This window comes from Caretta caretta, chromosome 8 (genome assembly GCF_965140235.1).
Source record: "Caretta caretta isolate rCarCar2 chromosome 8, rCarCar1.hap1, whole genome shotgun sequence".
Lineage (NCBI taxonomy): Eukaryota > Metazoa > Chordata > Testudines > Cheloniidae > Caretta > Caretta caretta.
Window position 1 is genome coordinate 41,945,387 of NC_134213.1, and position 24,352 is coordinate 41,969,738.

General features: G+C 48.8%; 1 protein-coding gene across 6 annotated transcripts in view; it reads left to right on the plus strand.

Annotated features, from left to right (window-relative positions):
- Positions 1 to 24,352, plus strand: part of ATF6 (activating transcription factor 6) — a 440,808-nt gene that overhangs the window by 19,052 nt on the left and 397,404 nt on the right. For all 6 annotated transcript variants that reach the window (XM_075131428.1, XM_075131427.1, XM_075131426.1 and 3 more), the window contains exons 5-6: positions 821 to 932; positions 2,803 to 3,012. In XM_075131428.1, coding sequence (XP_074987529.1) covers positions 821 to 932; positions 2,803 to 3,012 — 322 coding nt within the window. The remainder of the gene's footprint in view (positions 1 to 820; positions 933 to 2,802; positions 3,013 to 24,352) is intronic.

The following is a 24,352-nucleotide window of genomic DNA, read 5'->3' on the forward strand; positions in this document are numbered from 1 at the left end:
TCCGCGGGCCACATCCAGCCTGCGGGACCGTCCTGCCCAGCCCCTGAGCTCCCGGCTGGGGAGGCGAGCCCCCGGCCGTTCCCCCGCTGTCCCCCCTCCCCTGCAGCAACGCTCACCTCCCAGGCTTTCAGATAAGCCTGTCCTGCCACTCTGAGCGGCATGGTAAAGGTAAGGGGTGGGGGTGTGTGTGGTGGGATAAGGGACAGGGGGCAGTTTGATGGGGCGGAGGTTTGGGGGTTGGAGGCGGTCAGGAGACAGGGAACAGTGGGGGTTGGATAGGGGGTGGGGTCCTTGGGGGACGGAGCAGGAGGGGTTTGATATGGGGGTGGAGTCCAGGGGAGGTTGGATAGGGGGTGGGGTCCTGGGGGGCAGTTAGGGATGGAGGTACCGGGGGGCAGTCAGGGGACAGGGAGCAGGGGGGGCTGGATAGCGGTTGGGTCCTGGGGGGGTAGTTAGGGGCGGGGGGGGGCAGTCAGGGAGTGGGAAGTGGGAGGGGGCAGATAGGAGGCGGGGGCCAGGCTGTTTGGGGAGGCACAGCCTTCCCTACCCGGCCCTCCATACCGTTTCGCAACCCCGATGTGGCCCTCGGGCCAAAAAGTTTGCCCACCCCTGCCCGAGCATAATGGGGCTAGATCTTGATTGGGGCCTTTGCACACTACTGGAGTACAAATAATTAATAGAGGAACAGTGGAATACTAGGTTTGTGGTCAGTAGCACAGATCTGAAAGTAGAATCCGGACAGCATTTGAATGCTTTTATAAGCACATTCTTCTGTTCTAAGAAGGATTTGTCGTTTGTTTTATATATTCTTTGTCAATAGGAAGACTTAGACTTCAGCACCAGCTCCCAGATGTTTCCTCTCTCTCTGTACAGCAAGAGATCTGGAAGTCAGAAAGATAAAAAGCTCACTTCCAGTGCTGCACATCAGTCTGGTAAGAGTGATCTGCTTACTTTGACCACACAGTTGGCACATATATCATTGCCTGTTGTATTAATTTAGATGGAATATATGAGGTAAAGGTGTTAACATAACCAAGTCACTGTCCAGTATTAAACAGTGTTAAACAAGGTTGAGGGTTCAGAGTAATTCTGGATAGTTTTCTGAAGACATCTGGTCAGTGTTCCACAACCATAAAAAAAAAGCGAACAATGTTAGGAGCCGTTAGGAAAGGGATAGATAATAAGACAGAAAATATCGTAATACACTATATAAATCCCTGTTACATCCACACCTTGAATACTGCATGCAGTTCTGGTCACCCCATCTCAAAAAGGATATATGTGAATTCAAAAAAGTACAGAGGAAGGCAGCAAAAATGAATAGGAGTATGGAACAGCATCCATCTGAGGAGAGACTAAAAAGAGTGGGACTGTTCAGCTTAGAAAAGAGATGTCCGAGGGTCTATAAAATCATGAATGGTGTGGTGAAAGTGAATAAGGAAGTGCTATTTATCCCTTCACATAACACAAGAACCAGGGGATACCTGATGAAATTAATAGGCAGCAGGTTTAAAACGTAGTGAACTACTTCTTCACACAAGCATAGTCAACCTGTGGAACTAGTTGCCAGGGGATGTTGTGAAGACCAAAAATATGGGTTCAAAAAAGAATGAGAGAAGTTCATGGAGGATACATCCATTAGTGGCTATTACCCAAGATGATCAGGGACATGTTCTGGGTGTCCCTAAATCTTTGACTGCCAGATGCTGGAACTGGACGGCAGGGGATGGATCACTTAATAAATTGTGTTCTGTTTGCTCCCTCTGAAGCATCTGGCACTGTCCATTGTCAGAAGACAGGCTCTTGGACTAGATGGACTATTGTTTTGTCCCAGTGTGGCCATGCTTATGTATACAGAGAGCTCAGCATGCTTAGTAGTGTGGCAAACATACCATTTAAAGTCCTTTTGACCTTTAATTAAAGATAAAGAAAAGAAGAAAAAACAATTAAAGCGTTTGAAATGTAAAAGTATTAAGTAAGGCTTTTGTTTTAATATCTCTTGCTCCTTTTTCCTTTGGCTGGAGAGAGCTTTAGAAGGAAAAAAATCCCTTGTTGGACGGTCTCTTACGCGGGATCAAAGTATAGGAACTGTCCTTTTGGGGAAAAGAGACGTTAGTTGAGATTGGCTAGAGCTGTTGTTACAGTCTGATCCTGTTTCATCTTAGGTGGTGGTTGGGATTAAGCTGGAGCTGATAGAGGAGGTGATGTCATCTGGGTCCCCCTCTCTGGCCTGGTCTGGTCAGGACATCTCTCAGGATTAGGATTAAGTCCTGGGATCCCAGGAGATGGTGAGGCTGGCAGCCATGATGATGCAGCTCGTGCAAGTAGCCGATTTTTCTCCCCAAAAGTCTCTCTTTTTAGGGACCACAAAAGGGAATTATCAGTGGAACAGTCCATCCCCTCATTGGTGGACAAACTAATTAGGCCTATTATCCAACACACCAATTTTGTTTTTTTAATTTCCAGTCCCACACTTGTTGTGTACCAAGCATGATATTAACACAGTCCTTGAGTTCATTTTATGAACTTTCACATACTCTTTACAGTTGAGCTCACAATTAGGGTAAATTTGCAGGCCCAATTATCACATGCTTTGTACGAGAAAATGTTGACTGAAAGGTGTCAGCAGTCCAGTTTTAGCAGGCAGCCCTTTTATTTCTGATAGATTAATCCATTTGTGTATAAGAGGCATCTTTTAATAAATAGATGGACAAAGAAAGACTTCAGTAACCCTCACACAGTGCTGTATAGAATTTTTATTTTTAGATCTCGTGGTTCAACTCAGATTTTTTCTTTCCCCAGCAAACAGCTCTGTGAAGACACCAAAAAGGTCTAGTCAGACAACATCCAAACCGTCAATTCAACCCAAGCCTCTCTTGCTGCCTGCAGTACCTGAAGTTCAGGCCAGCCTTGGCATTCAGGCTAAAGCCATCATTATTCGGGCTCTTCCAACGCTTTTGCCACTGACAAAGCAGCAGCCAGTTGTTAGTATCCAGCCGGCCCCTCCTAAAGGTACGTGACTAGTTGTGGTTGAGCAGGGCTTGAGATTCTTTTTTTCTTTCAAGGTACACAGGAAAATGCCATATTCTGAGGCAAGTAAAGCGAGTGAAGTTTGCTTTGACATCTGAAACAGAGGACCCAGAAAGGGGGGGGAGGGTAAGAGCTTTACTGACATGCAAAGATATAAACAGGTTTCAGAGTAGCAGCTGTGTTAGTCTGTATTCGCAAAAAGAAAAGGAGTACTTGTGGCACCTTAGAGACTAACAAATTTATTTGAGCATAAGCTTTCGTGAGCTACAGCTCACTTCATTCAATCGGATGCATTCAGCCACGAAAGCTTATGCTCAAATAAATTTGTTAGTCTCTACGGTGCCACAAGTACTCCTTTTCTTTTTGCAAAGATATAAATACTCTCCAAAATGCTATCAAGACTACCACATACTGACAAAGAAGCAGGAGAGGAGTTGGGACACTCATAGTTTCCTAAGATCTATTAAAAATAAAAATCGTAGGATTATGTGAAGAGGTAGGTTTTGAGGAGAGGGTGGCTGCATGGCAAACAGGTTTAGAGAGGCAGTTTCACGCGAGGAAGCAGTACATGAGAAGGGAGGAAAGAGCATGTGGAGGGAATCAGAGTTGATGGGTCTGCCAGCTTTGCTTGTGATAACAAATGGTCTAGGCAAGGTTAACAGAGTGCTTTTGTTTATCCTTGCTCATAATAAAAGACCAAGAGGACATTCCACAGAATTGATTGAAGTGATTAAATGACACTTAAAAGAGAAAAAAGAAAATGCTGTTCTACCCACTGCATAATGACCACATGTCAAGGTTGAATCCCCACTCTGTCACTCAGAGTGCAGAAGTGGGGGCCTGCAAGGATGTTAAAAATTAATACTTGCCACTTCAGGCTTGTATTAAACTCCCAAGCTTCTCTCTGACCTTGACTTGGTAAACGCTGCCACCACCCAAATGCAAAAAACCCCCTTTGAACCTAAGAAGGAGCACTTGGGAATTTCTCCCTGTGGGATACCCTCAACCCTTTCACCCCACCCTCTGGGGAAGAGCTGAGAAAAGAAACAAAGGAAATTAGCTGTGACTATCAGCTAATCAAACAACATGCACAAACCTCTTAGGACACCAAAAATCCAATCCTGTTATTAAAAGTAAATTTTATTAAAAACAAAAAGGAAAACAATACATCTGGAATTTAGGCTTTTGGCTAGATCTTAAAAGGAACAATTACAAAAATTAAGCACCCAAAATAGCTTTCTTGGGGGTTCAGCTTAAAGGTTACAAGCAAACAAAAGCATCTGGAATTAGCACAGAGGAGATCCACAAGCCTTAAAAAATAAACAGAAATAAAGCTGATCGCATCTAGCTAAACAGTCTGATCTACTTACACATTTGGAGTTCAGATAAGTATTTCTAGCTATGACCTGATGATTTATGATCATACCTGGCTTAAAGCTGCTTACAGCATTGCTGCCCTGTCCCTCCAGCCCAAAGAACAACAGACAAAAGGGAAACTCTCTTTCCCAAATTTAAAAGTTCTAGCCTTCCCTTTTGGTTCTTTTGGTCAGGTGCCCACTCCTTTTCTTTTACCTGTGGGCTTGTTAACGCTTTACAGGTAAAGCAAACAGAGAACAGACCAAGAGGGATTTTATAGCGAACTGGCTGACTGGGTGTCCATAAAAGGGAGCTCCCCCCACTTTATTTATCACACCATGTGTAAATCATTGCCCCAGAAATCGGAGCCCAAGAATTTAGTAGCATCCAGAAAATAAGAGACATTTGTATGAATAATGAAAATATCCACAGTTAGGTTAGGGTTACAAACCTCCTTCAAAAACAGTGAGGAGTCCTTGTGGCACCTTAGAGACTAACAAATTTTTTGGGCATAAGCTTTCATGGTCTATAACCCACTTCATCAGATGCATGGAGTGAAAAAAAAGTAGGCAGTTATAAATATACAGCACATGAAAAGATGGGAGTTGCCTTATCAAGTGTTAACGAGGCCAATTCAATTAGGGTGGATGTGGCCCATTCCCAACAGTTGGCAAGAAGGGGTGAATATCAACAGAGGGATAACACACTACAAAAGACATTTTCCCTCAAGAATTCATAACGTGAAACTATTATTCATTTTAATTTTGGTGCATGTTTTGATAATGAAAGCTTCTTACTAGCAAAAGAACTGGAACTATTATTTCAGTTCAGATAGGCCACCAAAGAGGTATCAGAGGTTGCTGACTGGTCACACCCAGCCCTGTGCCAGCTTTGAACTAGAGAGGAAAGGTTCCTTATCTCATTAACAGTCCCCTAAGCTCTGCATTCTTGGGTTTGGCTGCCATACTTGCTCTGTTATTTGCTGAAGTGGGCTCAGTCTTCATTGACAATCTCAGAGCTGTATTTTATCCTCTAGCAAATTCAGAACAGACATTGTGTGGAATGGCCACTGATTCTCTGAAACTGTCTCATGTAGTTGCATATTTTGACCAGCGGATGGCGAAAAATACTTGCAGTTCAGCAGCTGTTTGAACTAAAAATGCTTTGAATGCAAGTACCGGGAAATGTGAAAACTTGTTTTGTGTGTGTGTGTGTAAATGCTTTGGTAGAGATCTAAGGAAATATGTCTTCACTATTGATTGCTTTTCCACTAGGAGTTAGGCTAAAGCCAGGGAGACTGGCAGAAAGTTTTTGTCAGGTGTGATTTGCCTAAATTATCAGACTGCCTGAACTACAATTTCACTTTCTAGTTGGGGTAATACAGCCCTTAATCCTTTCGAAGTACTTGTCCAATGAGATGCAATGCATTTCAGTAGTATCTGGAATAAAATGGTGAAAAGATCCCTTTCTGTAAGAGTGGAAATATGACAGTGGTGAGAAGGGGTACTACTTGGCCCTTGTGAACAAGTTTTAACATAAGATCAGCTTCCCCCTTTCCTGGCATAGGTGGTATGAATGTGGCTTGGGGAGGGCATGTGGGGAGGGAATATCATTTGGGAGGTCAGGATCCACACCCAGGGCTCCTGCCGAAATTTTCTGTTTGCTTTCTGATTGTAAACTTTGTCATAAACTCTTGAGGAAGAAAACTCTTCTGTGGAGCAGTTCCCCCCAGCTTACAGGGTGTCCTTAGTCAAAATTCCACCTAAGTGGTTTTAAGTGGGCAATTGTTGGTTGGTGTTCTCCATCTCTGGGGTGGCTGAATTTCAGTACTGCAAAGCACTAGGATCTTGAGATTAAAGGTGCTAAAGAAATCAGGAAGCAACCGGAAGAACTGACTAGTTAGATCAGATTTGCTAACTTATGGTAAGCAGCCTGTGTTTGTAAATTAGAGTCGTTTAGACCCTGGGCTGCTTCTTGAGTCACAAATAGGAGCTCAGGTGAAGAGAGGTTTTTCCTTCTGCATTTGGTGTAGTGAGTATGACCTTTTGATTTTGGTTACAGATCTTCTTAATCTAATTAGTATTACAGCAGTGCTTAGAGGCTAGGGCCCATTTTGCCAGGCACTGTACAAATATATAATGTGTGGACCTTTATATTGTCATTTGTTTTACCATAGTGCCTAGTCACCTTCGTCATGGCCTGGGACCCCATTGTGCTAGGTGCTGTACAAGGCACAACAGACAGACAGAGTGATTACAGTGAGATTGGTCAGCATTATGGGCAGTGGTCTGAGGACACCAGTGGCTTAACTGTTGTCAAGATGTTTGTAGATATCACAGCAAAGTAGTTTTAGGGAGAGATTTGAAGGAGGATAGTGAGGTGGCTTTATGGACATTTACGGGGAGCTCCTCCCAAGCATGAGCAGCAGCTTGGTAGAAAGCACGGGGATGCTTACTTGAAAATTTAACAAGAGGGCAATGGAAGATGGGATCATGGGCCAATTGGAGGTATGAGTCAACATCTTAATAGTGAGTGACACAATAGATGTGGGGAGGGAAGAGAGGATATGACATTCTGGAGTGCATTCCAGGCCAGTGAGAAGCTGTGTCACTCTTGCCCTGCAACCTGCGGTACCTCATCATGCTTTGCTGCTGTAGCTTCCAACCTGGTGTCTGTGCATAGCTGCAGCTTTCCAGCACATTCCAGTCACACTGTAGTTTGCACCAGCCTTGATTACCACTTGCAGGGTAACTCCACTGCTGTGTTTAAACTGAATTGTGTGGGTAACTCCATTTAAAGTAGCAAACTGTTGATATTGATCCTCTTAGAGGGGAAATGGACTTAAAATACCGTATCTGAACTGTCCAGGAGAGGGCTGGACTGTGCAGAAACAAGTTTTGCAGACTAGGAGTGAAGGAGGCTGCTGTCTGTACGAGCCCTCCCCCATTAGTTGCAGGAGTTGGAAGGTGTGTAGCGAATGAGACAGCGGGTTGCAGAAAGAGAAGGGATGGTCTCAGGGTTAAGGCAGTTGAATGCAGCCCTGGAGAATTGGATTCTATTCCTGCCTCTGCCCAGAGTTTCTGTGTAATAATATCAGTCAAGTCACTTAAACCAAATTTTTCCCAGGTGGTCACTAATTTGGGCAGCCAGAAAGTGCGGCACCCACTAGTTCAGGGTCTGATTTGCAGACATGCTGAGAACTCACACTTGCAACTGAGTTCAGTAGGAGCTTTGAACATATGAAGTGCTGTATGTGCTAAGTTATCTGAAAAACCAGTCTTAGGTGTCTCAAATGGGGCACCTGAAGTTAGTGGATACTTTTTACATTAACGAATTCATGAATTTCCTTATCTGTATTTCCTTAACGCCTCAGTTCCCCATCTGTACAATGGGGATAACACTCCCTTCTCTCATAGGGGCGTATTAATATTTGTGAAGCACTTGGATACTGTAATGATCACCATAGAAAACCCCATGAGGAAATGAATAGTTCTGTCTTCAGAGCAGTGGCTGGCCGTACATTAAAACAAAATATTGAACAGCTGATCATTATTTCAGCAGTGTTCGTCCCATGCACTGAATGACATAGGGGTCCTCTTTACTACTGACCAGATTTCACACACCACAGTACATTTATTTAGGAAAAAAGCAATACAGTGAAAACGTATCCTAAAACAGTAAGTCTTCACACATGCTAAGTGCATCAGGTGTGACCTATCTTCCACATCTAAACCTGGGCAGTTCCAGTCCTTCCAATCTTTCTAGTGGGGTTTTGCCCACTTGGTTACAATCTCATGTCACTTTTTGGATCAGAATGAGGGACTCTGAGGCAGTTCAGGCTGTTCCTCTATGCCCTTTCTTTGCCTCCTGGGTGGGAGGGATAGCTCAGTGGTTTGAGCATTGGTCTGCTAAACCCAGGATTGTGAGTTCAATCCTTGAGGTTGCCATTTAGGTATCTAGGGCAAAAACTGGGGATTGGTCCTGCTTTGAGCAGGGGGTTGGACTAGATGACCTGCTGAGGTCCCTTCCAACCCTGATATTCTATGATTCTGAACCTGTATGTTCAATTTCCCCCAAGGGATGGTACTTCTTTGGAATTGTCTTGGGATCTGCAGTAAATACCAATCTTCCCCCTTCCTTTTCCTCCCCCTGCACCAATTTTAGTTCCTGGAGGAAGCTTAGTAACCTCCCCCATCAAAGCTGAACATTGTATTCTAGCTCCAAAGATGCATAAACTTTAGTTATCTATAAATGTTATACACCTCTACCCCGATATAACGCGACCCGATATAACGCAGGTTCGCGTACAACGCGGTAAAGCTCCGACATGCTGCTCTGAGCAGCACGTTAAAGGTGGTGGGCCAGGGCTGAAGGGTTGGATAAGGGGCAGAGGGTCTCGGGGGTGGTCAGGGGCTCCCTCACCAGGGCTTGGGAGGCAGGAGCTGAGGGGGGGGGGCACTTTTTTGGGGGCCCGCAGTCCCAGAGTGGCCCGGGGGATTAGCGGGGGGCCAGGAGCAGCCCGCTTCGGTTCCCCAGCCCCAGCCGTGTCACTTAGAGGAGGGGGCTTGTGGGAAGGGATCCCCCCCGCACTCACCGGCAGCGGTGGAAGTGGAGCGGCCTGGCCCCAGCCCGCTCCACTCCGCCAGCTCCCAGCCGTGGTGCTTCGCTTCCCGCTGCTGGTGAGTGCGGGACCTTTCCCCAATCCCCCCCCAGCGACACGGCTGGGGCCGGGCAAGGAAAGCAGAGCGGGCTGGGGCTGCGTCAATCTGCTTCCCGCCGCCAGTGAGTGCGGAGGGTGTCCTTTCCTCAACCTCCCCGCACTCACCGGCATTGGGAAGCGGAGTAGCCCAGCCCCAGCCTGCTCCACTCCGCCAGTTCCCAGGTGCAGCGCTCCGCTTCCTGCCGCAGGAGAGTGTGGGGGGCGTCTTTTCCCCAACCTCCCCGCACTCACCGGCGGTGGGAAGCAGAGTGCCGCAGCTGGAGGTGGTGGAGTGAAGTGGACTGGGGCTGTGTTGCTCCTCTTCCTGCCGCTGCTGGTGAGTGCCTGTTAGGGGGCGGGGTGTGTGGATGGGGGTCGGGGCAGCCGGGACAAGAAGCAGGGGAGTTGGGTAGGGGGTGGGGTCCTGGGGGTAATTAGGGACGGGGGTCACTGGAGGGGGCGGTCAGGGAACAAGGAGCAGGGGGGGCCAAGGCAAGTTCGATATAACGCGGTCTTACCTATAATGCGGTGAGATTTTTTTGTCTCCCGAGGACCGCGTTATATTGGGGTAGAGGTGTATCAATATTCCTTAGCCAATAGCATTGGGCAATCTCAGCAGTCTTCTGAAGTTTCCACACTTCTAAGGTTTCAAGTGGTGCAGTGGCTGATTTGAATTAAATCAGTTTTTCTACCGATTTAAATTGGTTGAAAAACTGCTTGCAAACTGTCCTTTATGCTATTTTAATGGAGGCCTAGATTTTGGAGAGCAAGACGATAGCATGAAGCAGTGTTGCTTGATCATGTGTTAATTTGCATTCTGTGGTTTGGCAGGGTTCTGTCTTGTGACCAGTCCCAGAAATATTAACAGTTATTACGGGGCTTCCAGTGCGCACGAAGGAGAAAGCTACGTTTAGGAATGGTGTTCTGTCCCTGTAATGTTCTTTTAGTGCAGTTGGCAAAATCACAAACACTCCAGCCCAGCAAAATAGATAAATAATATAAGATGGTCAGAATGTCTCATGTCTGAGCATCCATATACTTTCACCATCTCTTGCAGAAAAAGCCCATCATCACCCCCAGCATCATCACCTGGGGTTGTCATTCTGCCATCTCCCAGGGCACACAGGCTGGGATGCAGCTTTTATATTGTGTTATGCTGACTCCCACTATGCATATTCAGTAGAGGTTTCAGCCCCTTTTCCTTATTTGTATTTCCTTACCCTACGAATGTTGGGGTGCCCTTCTCCCGTAGGTTACTAGTCCTTTTACCTCAAGCTTATTAGCTTGTATGTCAATTAGTTACCATGGCATTCTTATGGTCTGACATCTCCTGCTGCTCCAAACTTAGCATAGCTCAATCTGATATTAACTGGCATCTTGTGGTTACCTGTCTGCACTTCAGTCATACTTGTTTATTACAGCATTCCATCTTGTGTTACACCTCTACCCCATATAACGCGGTCCTCGGCAGACAAAAAATCTCACCATGTTATAGGTGAGACTGCATTATATTGAACTTGCTTTGGCCCCCCTTGTTCCCTGACCGCCCCCTCCAGAGACCCCCGTCCCTATTCATCCCCAGGACCCCACCCTCTACCCCTGCTCTCTGTCCCCTGACTGCCCTGACCCTGATCCACACCCCGTGTCCCCTGACAGGCACTCACCGGCAGCAGTGGGAAGTGGAGCATTGCGGCCCCAGCCTGCTCCACTCCGCCACCTCCCAGCTGCGGCGTTGCGCTTCCCACCACCGGTGAGTGTGGGGAGGTTGGGGAAAGGACGCCTCCCCATAGTCACCTGTGGCAGGAAGCGGAGCGCTGCAGCTGGGAGCTCGCAGAGCGGAGTGGGCTGGGGCCGGGCTGCTCCGCTTCCCGCCGCCGGTGAGTGCGGGGAGGTTGAGGAAAGGACACCCTTTGCACTCACCGGCGGCGGGAAGCGGAGCGACGCCGCTCCAGCCTGCTCCGCTTTCCTTTCCTCAGCCCCAGCTGTGTCGCTGTGGGGGGATTGGGGAAAGGTCCCGCACTCACCGGCTGCGGAGTGCCGCGGCTGGGAGCTGGCACAGTGGAGCGGGCTGGGGCCAGGCTACTCCACTTCCGCCGCTGCTGGTGAGTGCAGGGGGGATCCCTTCCCCCAAGCTCCCTCCCCCGAGTGACACGACTGGGGCTAGGGAAGTGAAGCAGGCTGCTCCTGGCCCCCCGTTAATCCTCCGGGCCACTCTGGGACTGCGGGCCCCCCAAAAAATGCCCCCCCCAGCTCCTGCCTCCCAGACTCTGGTGGGGGAGCCCCTGACCGCCCCCGAGACCCTTTGCTCCTTATCTAACCCCTTGGTCCTGGCCCGGCACCCTTAACACGCTGCTCAGAGCAGCGTGTTGGAGCATTACCGTGTTGTATGCAAACCCGCGTTATATCGGGTCACGTTATATCGGAGTAGAGGTTTATCTTGTGATCTAGGATTACTCCTGGTTATCTGTTTATGCTTTTTGGGCCTTATGCCTTGATTAGTTTAGCTAAGCTATTGGACAGTAACTCCTCTCTTAACGTTGTAGTTATGTTCCTGAAAAATGCGACTTTATGCAAAATGATGTTAAGTGAATCCAATTTCCCCATAAGAATTAATGTTAATAGTGGGGGTTAGGTTCCAGGGACATTTTTTTCACCAGACAAAAGACATTATATACATATACAGTATAAGTTTTAAACAAACAGTTTAATATTGTACACAGCAATGAATGGTTATAAAGCTTGGTTGAGGTGGTGGAGTAAGAGGGTGGAATATTTTCCAGGGAATGCCTTTCTGCTAAATGATGAGCTAGCACTCGGCTGAGCCTGCAAGGGTTAATACGCTGTTGTTAATGTAGCGTCACACTCTACAAGGCAGCACTTTAGCTGTATGTCCCCCCACTGCCGTGCTTCTCCTGGCCTGCCCTCAGGAGGGAGGAAACTCAATAGATGCAGGGCAGTAGCTGCAAACACTTCCCTGCAAAAACTGAACATGATGATGAACCCACGCTATCCAGCTGGAGTACACCACTCCCTCCTCCTGACAGCACATGCATGGCTGCACAGGTGCTGACTTTCCAAAGTGCTGGGGGGTGCATGCATGAGTGAGAGAGAGAGAGAGAGACGTGCATTGCCCCTTTAAGTATGCTGACCCTACTTCAAGTACGTTGCCCTTTTAAACAGATCAGCCCATTCAGACAGGAAGCAACAGCTTCCTGCAAGCTCCCCCCCATTCTGTCCCCAGCCATGTGACTGTCCCCTCCTATGCTTTGTGGAGAGGAGGTACGGAGTGGGGATGGGGGGAGCAGGAACAGGGGAACATCCTAACATCAGCACCCCTCTCCCCTCATTCCCTAGCAAGCAGGAAGCTCCCGGGAGCAGCTCCAAGGTAGAGGGCAGGTCAGGAGAAGCATGGCAGTGGGGGGACATACAGCTAAACTGCTGCAGCTGCCGAGCTGGGAATTTTGTGGAGCTGATGCAGGGGGGCTACCGCCCCCCCCCGGGTTCTAATCCCAACGAGGAGGGGCTGCTCTTCCAGAGAATCCTGCAAGCAGTAGACAAAGCAGGCAGCTGCCAAACAAGTTATAAGGGAGCATTGCGCAACTTTAAACGAGCATGTTCCCTAGTTGATCAGCAATGTAACAACGAAACATTGTTAACCAGGATGACTTTAAGTGAGGAGTTACTGTAGTACAGGCCTTGAGGCTTGTAGGCTGTATGCATTCCTGCCTTAACTTATACCAGTGCCTGTATCTATAGGCTGCAGCCTGTGCCAATGTGCTGTGCCACTGAGTACAGGCTCAGTTTGAGCCATGTCCTTGAGGAGGCAAGGATTTACCCTGTTCTCAGACACAGTGGCACTGACTTTATGTGGATACATAACCAGAACTAGTAAAAGGGACCATTAAGTGGCCCTTGGAGAAGAAACACCTAACTCTAACAATAATGCACTACAGAATCCCCAGTGCTTACATAACTGAGTATTCTTAACTTAACCACCCAACTCTCCCCCCCCCACCCCGCTGTTTGTAGTAGCTGATGCTTCGGTGCAATGCAAGCTCAGGGTGGTGAATGCTGGTCCTTGCTGTGTCTCCAGCTGTCTGTTTCTGAGACTGCTGTGCTAGTAGGATTTCCTTCACAGGTCTGAGCTGCTCGTACAACCATAGCCAGGCTGAAAACCTCTCTTGCTCCCTGGGCCATCTCCTTACTCGGGGTTCAGGCTTCATTTGGCCCTGTTCCCTTCAGCAGCAGTAATATGTGCTCCTTGTTCAAACTTGTACAACCTTCTACCAGCAGTGCCCTGTGCCAGTCAGTTGGCCCACCGCTGTCCCCACATGGGCAGGGTTAATCTCCTGCTCTGGAGCACCATTCCCATCCTCCAATAGGATGTGGGCTGCCACAGCAAGTCAGGGTTAATTTTTTTGTGCGGGTGGTGGGACAAGCTCTTTTTTCAGCTTACCCTCTAATTAATCAGGGCCCACTGGAGGCAGCAGTGGCTCTTTCTCATTACCAGTGTGAAGTGGGGGCTCCACACAGCAGAGGTCCCTGCAGAAAGAGAGATTGTTCGCCAATAAATGTAGTTCTTCAAGGGATGTTTCCTCATGTTCACACTCCCCTCCTTCTTGGAGTTCCCTACATGTGGTTGGACTGGAGCTGAGGAGAGAGGAACTGAGGTGCTTAGGGCTAGCACCAACCTTTATATAACCTCTGAACGTTCAGTGCCTCGAAGTGATGTTTGTGCAAGCCCCAATGGGGCATTAGGTTCTGGATCATTGCAGTGCACTTGCATTGAATCCCATGAGTGTGACTGTGCAGAGGAGACCCTCGAAGAGCTACATCTAATGGTAAGTAGCCTTTTTCCCCAGAGTTGAAGCACCTGTGTTCTATTCCTGGCTTTGCAACAGATTTCCTGTGGTATCCTTGGGCAAGTCACTTTATCTGTCTGTGCCATGGTGTCTCCATCTCTTACTGGGGATAACAGCTCTGTTGGGGGGGTGAGAAGAATATTTAATAGACTAGTTAATATTTATAAAGTGCTATACATTAATCATATTTGAAGTTAATGATAAGAACATAACATAACATAAGAATGTCCCTACTGGGTCAGCCCCATATCCTGTCTTCCGACAGTGGCCAGTGCCAGGTGCCCCAGAGGGAATGAACAGAACAGGTAATCATCAAGTGATCCAGCCCCTGTCTCTCATTCCCAGCTTCTGGCAAACAGAGGCTAGGGACACCATCCCTGCCCATCCTGGCTAATAGCCATTGATGAACCTATCCTCTGTGAATTTATCTAGTTCTTCTTCGAGTGCTTGTTCTTGTCCATTCCAATCAGGTGTGTGCACGTGCACGTTGGCCGGAAGACTTTTGCCTTAGTAGCATCCGTCGGGTCGGCCTGGGCGCCCCATGCAGTTGCACCCTCATGGCGCCTAATATATAGCCCTGCCGACCCACCACCACTTCAGTTCCTTCGTACCACCAGTGACGGTGGCTGGAAGTTCCCTGGGCTCTTGCTCAGCAAGTTTCCTCTCTATTCTGTTGTATATAGTTCTTAGAGTTGTTCAAGTTACTAGAGTTTAGTTTAGAGTTTGTTGGGGGTTTTCCCCCTTACTCCAGTTCCCGGTGCCATGGTATGCCACAGTGTCCGGGTATCAAGAACTGTGTGGGCCTGTGCCAAGCGCTGCACTCGTTGTGTCTATGGTGCCTGATGGAGACCCATCAGAAAGATCGCTGTAAGATCTGCTGCAAGTTCTGTCTGAGAACTCTTAAAGAAAGGGAACGGCGGCTCAAGGTGATCCTCCTGGAGGCAACTGTACGCCCCCACTCTGACCCAGGCTCAAGAGACCTGACCCCTACAGCGTCGTCCTCGACGCGGAGCTCTCTGGCGCCGTTGGCGAGCTCGGCGCCAAGGAAGAACTCTTCCCAGGATGCTCGGCACTGTCACGGCTCCTCACTGGGCCCATCTGACAGTAGTCACTGCTCCCACTCGCCGATGCCTCAAAATAAGAGGAAGCCGGACAACTGTTCTCCTCTGGCCAAGCTGTGAGATGTGCGACCCCAGGCGGGCCGCTCCTTGGGATCTCCTCCCGGGGCCATGTCAATTCCTGCCCAGGTGCGGCAGTTGAGTCCGGCCCCGCCTGGATCACCGGCGCCTACACAGAGCTGGTGGATCTGCGTCCTCTGGTACATTTGAAGGGGAAGCTGGCTATGATGTCGAGACACTCCCCCTCGCCTTGTCCGTCAGCACCTACCCGCCTACCTGCTCCCCAAGCTCTCGACGTTTGGGGCATCGAGGATTGGCTCCTCCGTGGTCTTCAGTGTCTTAGACCTTGGAGTCTGAGTAGGAGCAGAAGTCGTAGATTGAGGTCTGGTAGAGACAGAAGAGTGCCTCAAGCATGGCCTCTGCAGTGGCAGAACCCGCCTTAGTGGCCCTTCTGGACCCCCTGGGCTTTTCACCAGGTCCATGCTCAGCAACATCTTCCGTGGCCTCCGCCACTTTTGTGCCACCTTCCGCTGTGCATCTGCCCTTGTTGCCTATGGTCCCGATGCCTTTGCCTCCAGCTCCGTCGTCGGCTCCGACCTCGGCACCGCCTTTCACAGCATCGACACACCCATCTCCCATGCCTGCACCCTTGTCGACGTTGACCTCGCTGCAGGCACCTATGGCCCCGGTGCTGATGTCGGCACCGGGCCCCTCGACTCTGGCGACTCCTGTGAATGTGCCGACACAATTCCCTCCAATGAGACTGTTGATGATGCTGACACCTGTTCCGACACCTATGGCCCTGGCACCGTCAGCAGCACCACTTCCTCCAACGCTGCCCCGGGAGTCATGTGACCCCTCAGGGGCAGATGGTAGGGAGCTTCCAGTACTGGCACATGCTTCCTCCTCCTCGTCGCCGAATGAAGCGTTGGTGGGGGTGGCCATAGCCCCTGCGGAGCAACTGCTGCAAGACTCTGTTGTCCTCTGGGCATCAAGGCTGAGGAGGTGGTAGAGGACACAGATTCCATGGTGGACATCCTCGCACCCTCGGGACCTTCACGCATAGCCTTGCCCCTTATAAAGACGGTTTTGGACACCACTAAAACCCTGTGGCAGATGCCGGCATCCTTGCCACCTACTGCCAAACGCAACGAATGGCGGTATTTTGTGCTCTCCAGAGGGTTCAAGCATCCTTACTCCCACCTGCCTCCTGACTCCCTGGTGGTTGATGCAGCTAACCAGCGGGAGACACAGGGCTTCCAGGGTTCCTCCCCAAAGAATAGGGACGCTAAATGCCTTGATCTTGTGGGTAGAAAGGTCTGCTCAACCAGTGGTTTGCAATTCTATATTGCTGACTAACAGGGCATTGTGAGCAGGTAATCTTATAACACCTGTGCAGCAATGGCTAAGTTCAGGGAGCTTGTCCCTTCGGATTCCTGGTTGGAGTTCACTGCCTTGGTGGAAGAAGGGAAACTGGTCTCCTGGACCTCCTTGCAGGCACCATTAGACGCTGCAGACTCCACCACCAGAGTGATAGTGACGGGGGTGGCTATGTGACATGGGGCTTGGCTACAAGTTTCGGGGTTACCCTATGAGGTCCAGCAAATGATTCAGGACCTCCCGTTTGAGGGTGAGTCTCTGTTTTCAGAGAAGACAGACAAACGGCTCCACAGCCTAAAAGACTCCTGGGTCACCCTCAGATCCTTGGGCCTGCACACCCCCACAATGCAGCAGAGACACTTCCACCCACAACCTCCTCAAAGGTTCCAGGAACAGAACCGCCAGGACGGTTCTTGGAGGAGGAACAGGAGCGGCAGGAGGAGGCAACACCCCTCCACTTGTCAAAGCTCGGGCCAGCCCAAACCGCCCCCTGGCCCTAAGCCAGCCTTTTGAAGGTGCGATCGAGGATTGCGTTCCGGATCAGAGACTGGATCTACCCCGCCTTACCTTTTCCTCCTGACTATCCCACTTCTACCATGCATGGTCCCATATCTCTTCGGACTGCTGGGTGCTCCGCATGGTAGAGAGGGGATACTCCATCCAGTTCTGTGCCCTCCTGCTCTTCCACCCCCCTTCCCCATCCCTCTTCAGGGACCTTTCTCACGAGCAGCTTCTCATTCAGGAGGTGCAGTCGCTTCTAGCACTAGGGGCGTTGGAGGAGGTTTCTCTGGAACACAGGGAAGAGGGATTCTGTTCCCACTATTTCCTAATACCGAAAGCCAATGGCGGCCTTAGGCCTATCCTGAACCTGCACGACCTCATGGAGTTCGTGAGGAAACTCGGGTTCCGCATGGTCTCCCTGGCCTCCATCCCTTCACTGGATCCAGTAGACTGGTATGCTACCCTTGTTTTGAAGGATGCATATTTTCACATTGCAATCACACACAACCACAGAAACTTCCTCCGGTTTGTGGTCAATGGGTCCCATTACCAATTTACTGTCCTCCTGTTCAGCCTGTGAACAGCACCTTGCGTATTCACGAAGTGCATGGCAGTCGTCGCCGCCTTTCTGTGGAGACATCAGGTACAGCTGTTTCTGTACCTCGACGACTGGCTGATCAAAGGCCACTCCAGGGCACACGTGGAAGCTCAGGTTGTGTTTATCAGAGCCACCTTCAAGAACCTGGGTCTGCTCCTGAACGAAGCAAAATTGACTCTGTCCCCAGTCCAGAGGATAGAGTTCATAGGGATGGTACTGGACTCAACCCAAGCTAGGGCATTCCTCCTGCAGGCGAGATTTCAGGCCCTCAACAGCATGATTGAGGGACTTGTTCAGTTCCCCACCACCGTGAGAAATTGCCTGAAACTTCTTGGGCACATGGCAACCTGTACATATGTGGTACGACATGCCAGGCTCAGGCTTCAGCTGCTTCAGTCGTGGCTTGCGTCAGTATACCGACCTGCCCGAGACAACTTGGACAGGATCATGACCCTGCCTTGCCCTATCCTCGACTCGCTCCAGTGGTGGACAGATGTTCAGCAGGTGTGCTCAGGAGTTCCCTTCGCTGCCCCACAGCCATCCCTGGTGATGGACGCGTCAGTTTTGGGATGGGCCTCTGGTCACAAGCAGATCTCCGACTCCATATCAATGTCAGAGAGTTCAGAGTGGTGCGCCTAGTGTGCCAGACATTCCACCCCTATCTAACCGGACAATGCGTATCGGTCATGATGGGCAATACGACTGCGATGTTCTATATCAACAAATGGGGTTGCATGCTCCTCTTCCCTGTTCCAGGAAGCCCTCATGCTATGTGACTTCTGTGTAGAACATTCAGTCGACCTGCAGGCATTGTACCTCCCTGGGGTTCAGAATGAGCTGTTGGACCACCTCAGCAGATCGTTCCGCAGTCACGAGTGGTCCCTTCGCCTGGATGTCGCATGTTCAGTCTTCCAGAGGTGGGGATGTCCCCTGATCGATCTCTTTGCCACGTGACGCAACAGGAAGTGTCAGCAGTTCTGCTCCTTCCAGAATCACAGCCCGGGTTCCACAGTGGACATGTTCCTCCTCCATTGGGGGGGCCTTCTATACGCCTTCTATACGTGCTCGGGTCATTCTCATAGCACCGGCCTGGCCCCGTCAGCACTGGTGCACGTCTCTCCTAGACATGTTCGTGGGAGCCCCGATTACCTTACCGCTCTTCCTGGACCTTCTCACACAGGACCACGGATGTCTCCAACACCTGAATCTGCAGTCGCTCCATCTCACAGCATGGAAGCTCCATGGTTGACCCTTTGGAACTTTCCTGTTCAGACCAGGTCAGACAAGTCTTCCTTGGCAGTAGGAAGCCCTCTACGAGGGCCACGTACTTTACCAAGTGGAAGAGATTTTCAGTCTGATTGGCCCAGTGCGACTCGCCCCTGATGCGAGCCTCAGTGCCCCACATTTTGGATTATCTTTTACACCTGAAGCAGGAGGGCCTCTCATTGCCTTCTATAAGAGTGCACTTGGCTGCCATCTCGGCTTTCCATCTAGGGGCACAGGGCAGCTCAGTTTTTGCTAACCCTATGGTCAGCCGCTTCCTGAAGGGGCTTGACAGGTTGTACCTGCACGTCCCCCGACCGGTTCCTGCCTGGGACCTCAACTTGGTCCTCTCTCGACACATGGGGCATCCCTTTGAGCCTTTAGCGACATGCTCCCTGCTCTACCTCTCTTACAAGGTCGTGTTCCTGGTGGCAGTAACCTCAGCCCGGATGGTGTCTGAGCTCAGGGCTATTAGAGGGCTTATTCCTTCAGCCGCTCACTTCCCTGGTCTTTTTCGCATGAACAGAGAGCAACAATACCTGAAATCCAAAGGTGCAAACAATTCGATGTTTATTGGGATGAACTTCCAGCAAGCAATGATTCCAATTTCCTTCCTTAGTGCCCCCTTCCCAGCTCTGACACCACAGAGCCTTACCTGTGTCCCTGTTCCCATTCCCTGTTTCTATTCTCCCCCTTAGCGAAACATAATTCCAATTCCCCCACTCCCATTCCCTGTTCCCATTCCCCCCCTTAATTCCTGTTTGACCACAGACTATATAGTAAAACTTGAGTTCTGCTTAGCTATACCTTAACCAATCATTTTCCTGAAATTTAACTAACCAATCCTAACATATTGTAACATGATTATCTAACCAATTATATCCCACCACCTTAATTAGGTTTACACCCAGCAAAATTAATTATACAGCGGACAGAAAAATCACAGAACCAGACAGAGATTATACAGAAAAACAACAGGGAAGTGAGGAGTACTTGTGGCACCTTACAGACTAACAAATTTATTTGGGCACGAAAGCTTATGCCCAAATAAATTTGTTAGTCTCTAAGGTGCCACAAATACTCGTCATTCTTTTTGCTGATACAGACTAACATGGCTACCACTCTGAAATAGGAAAATGGGGACTACAGAGACAACAAAGAAATGAGGATTTCACATCCCAGCTATTGATAAATGAGTTCTTCCCAGACAGGATGCAATCAAACTAAGTTTCCTTTTACATTTTCTAAGCTCTTCCCTTTCTCTGGAGGTGATAGGAATACAATCCTGTCCTGATAATGCCTAACAGCCCAGTAGCACCTTATGTCAGTGTGACTGGTGAGGAAGTGACCATTTGCTTCCCAGCTGCTTAGCCAAAGGCCTTAGCCTAAGAACAGGGCCTCAGACTGTCACAGTAAGAGAATGCTCTTACACTGGCAGACAGTGATGTTGATTCTTTCTTTTATACCTCTATAACTAGCTAAGTGATAAAAATACACCTAAATTCCTAAAGTATAGGCCTTTGCAGACAGGCCTGAATATCTATACCATAGAGTCATAGAATATCAGAGTTGGAAGGGACCTCAGGAGGTCACCTAGTCCAACCCCCTGCTTAAAGCAGGACCAGTCCCCAACTAAATCATCCCAGCCACGGCTTTGTCATTTGCCTGACCTTGAAAACTCCTAAGAAAGGAGATTCGACCACCTCCCGAGGTAACCCATTCCACTGCTTCAACACCCTCTTAGTGAAAAGGTTTTTCCTAACATGCAACCTCAACCTCCCCCACTGTAACTTGAGACCATTACTCCTTGTTCTGTCATCTGCTATCACCGAGAACAGTCTAGATCCATCCTCTTTGGAACCCCGCTTCAGGTAGTTGAAAGCAGCTATCAAATCCCCCCTCATTCTTCTCTTCCGCAGACTAAACAATCCCAGTTCCCTCAGCCTATCCTCATAAGTCATGTGCTCCAGCCCCCTAATAATTTTTGTTGCCCTCTGCTGGACGCTTTCCAATTTTTCCACATCCTTCTTGTCGTGTGGGGCCCAAAATTGGACACACTATTCCAGATGAGGCCTCACCAATGTCGAATAGAGGGGAACGATCACGTCCCTCGATCTGCTGGCAATGCCCCTACTTATACAGCCCAAAATGCCATTAGCCTTCTTGGCAACAAGGCACACTGTTGACTCATATCCAGCTTCTCGTCCGCTGTAACCACTAGGTCCTTTTCTGCAGAACTGCTGCCTAGCCATTTGGTCCCTAGTTTGTAGCACTGCATGGGATTCTTCCGTCCTAGGTGCAGGACCCTGCACTTGTCCTTGTTGAACCTCATCAGATTTCTTTTGGCCCAATTCTCCAATTTGTCTAGGTCCCTCTGTATCCTATCCCTACCCTCCAGCATATCTACCACTCCTCCCAGTTTAGTGTCATCTGCAAACTTGCTGAGGGTGCAGTCCACGCCATCCTCCAGATCATTTATGAAGATATTGAACAAAACCGGCCCCAGGACCGACCCTTGGGGCACTCTGCTTGATACTGGCTGCCAACTAGACATGGAGCCATTGATTACTACCCGTTGAGCCCAACGATCTAGCCAGTTTTCTATCCACCGTATATTCCATTCATCCAGCCCATACTTCTTTAACTTGCTGGCAAGAATACTGTGGGAGACCGTATCAAAAGCTTTGCTAAAATCAAGGAATAACATGTCCACTGCTTTCCCCTCATCCACAGAGTCAGTTTTGTCGTCATAGAAGGCAATTAGGTTAGTCAGGCAAGACTTGCCCTTGATGAATCCATGCTGACTGTTCCTGATCACTTTCCTCTCCTCCAAGTGCTTCAAAATGGATTCCTTGAGGACCTGCTCCATGATTTTGCCAGGGACTGAAGTGAGGCTAACCAGTCTGTAGTTCCCCGGATCCTCCTCCTTCCCTTTTTTAAAGATGGGCACTACATTAGCCTTTTTCCAGTCTTCCAGGACCTCCCCCGATCACCATGAATCATAGAATATCAGGTTTGGAAGGGACCTCAGGAAGTCATCTAGTCCAACCCTCTGCTCAAAGCAGGACCAATCCCCAATTTTTGCCCCAGATCCCTAAATGGTCCCCGCAAGGATTGAACTCACAACGTTGGGTTTAGCAGACCAATGCTCAAACCACTGAGCTATCCCCCAATGCTATCCCCCAATGCTCAAACCACTGAGCTATCCCCCAATGCTCAAACCACTGAGCTATCCCTCCCCCCATTGGCTCTATAATAATGGCCAATGACTCTGCAATGACTTAGCACCCTCGGATGCAGTGCATCCGGCCCCATGGACTAGCTTTTTAAAATAGTCCCAAACCACTTCTTTCTCTACAGAGGGATGGTCACCTCCTTCTCATGCTGTGCTGCCCAGTGCAGTAGTTTGGGAGCTGACCTTGTTCGTGAAGAATAGGATGATTTTATATACACGGAGAACATGAAACAATGGGTGTTACCATGCACACTATATAGAGAGTGATCAGTTAAGATGAGCTGTTACCAGCAGGAGAAAAAAAAAACCGTTTTGCAGTGATAATCAAGATGGGCCATTTCCAGCAGTTGACAAGAACGTGTGAGAAACAGTAGGGGGGAAAAATAAACTTGTGGAAATAGTTTATTTTGGCCTCTACACCAACATTCCACACAAAGATGGACTACAAGCCATCAGGAACAGTACCCCGGGAACAGTACCCCGATAAGTCACGGCAAACCTGGTGGCTGAACTTTGTGACTTTGTCCTCACCCATAACTATTTCACATTTGGGGATAATGTATACCTTCAAATCAGTGGCACTGCTATGGGTACCTGCATGGCCCCACAGTATGCCAACATTTTTGTGGGTGATTTAGAACAACGCTTCCTCAGCTCTCATCCCCTAATGCACCTACTCTACTTGCGCTACATTGATGACATCTTCATCATCTGGACCCATGGAAAAGAAGCCCTTGTTGAATTCCACCATGATTTCAACAATTTCCATCCCACCATCAACCTCAGCCTGGACCAGTCTACACAAGAGATCCACTTCCTGGACACTACGGTGCTAATAAGCGATGGTCACATAAACACCACCCCATACCAGAAACTTACTGACTGCTATACTTACCTACATGCCTCCAGCTTTCATCCAGACCACACCACATGATCCATTGTCTACAGCCAAGCTGTACGATACAACCACATTTGCTCCAAACCCTCAGACAGAGACAAATACCAACAAGATCTCTATCAAGCATTCTTACAACTACACCTGCTGAAGTGAAGAAACATATTGACAGAACCAGAAGAGTACGCAGAAGTCACCTACTACAGGACAGGCCCAACAGAGAAAGTAACAGAATGCCACTAGCTGTCACCTTCAGCCCCCAACTAAAACCTCTCCAGCGCATCATCAAGCATCTACAACCTATCCTGAAGGATGACCCATCACTCTCACAGATCTTGGGAGACAGGCCAGTCCTTGCATACAGACAGCCCCCCAACCTGAAGCAAATACTCACCAGCAACCACACAACAAAACCACTAACCCAGGAACCTATCCTTGCAACAAAGTCCGTTGCCAACTGTGTCCACATATCTGTTCAGGGGACACCATCATAGGGCCTAATCACATTAGTCACACTGTCAGAGGCTCATTCACCTGCACATCTACCAATGTGATATATGCCATCATGTGCCAGCAATGCCGCTCTGCCATGTACATTGGCCAGACTGTACAGTCTCTACGTAAAAGAATAAATGGACACAAATCAGACGTCAAGAATTATAACATTCAAAAACCAGTTGGAGAACACTTCAATCTCTCTGGTCACTCGATTACAGACTTAAAAGTGGCAATTCTTCAACAAAAGCTTCAAAAACAGCTCCAACGAGAGACTGCTGAATTGGAATTAATTTGGAAACTGGACACCATTAATTTAGGCTTGAATAAAGACTGGGAGTGGATGGGTCATTACACAAAGTAAAACTATTTCCCCATGTTTATTTTTCCCCCCTACTGTTCCTCACATGTTCTTGTCAACTGCTGGAAATGGCCCACCTTGATTATCACTATAAAAGGTTTTTTTTCTCTCCTGCTAGTAATAGGTCACCTTAACTGATCACTCTCGTTATAGTGTGCATGGTAACACCCACTGTTTCATGTTCTCTGTGTATATAAAATCGTCCTACTGTATTTGCCACTGTATGCATCCGATGAAGTGGGCTGTAGCCCTCGAAAGCTTATGCTCAAATAAATTTGTTAGTCTTTAAGGTGCACAAGTACTCCTGTTCTTTTTGCGGATACAGACTAACACGGCTGCTACTCTGAAACCTTCGGTTTTTCTGCAGTTTCATACCGGAGCTCTGAGCGGTCATACTGCTCTCTTACATACAATGCAACTCCCCCACCTTTTCTGCCCTGCCTGTCCTTCCTGAACAGTTTATGTCCATCCATGACAGTACTCCAGTCATGTGAGTTATCCCACCAAGTCTCTATTATTCCAATCACATCATAATTCCTTGACTGTGCCAGGCCTTCCA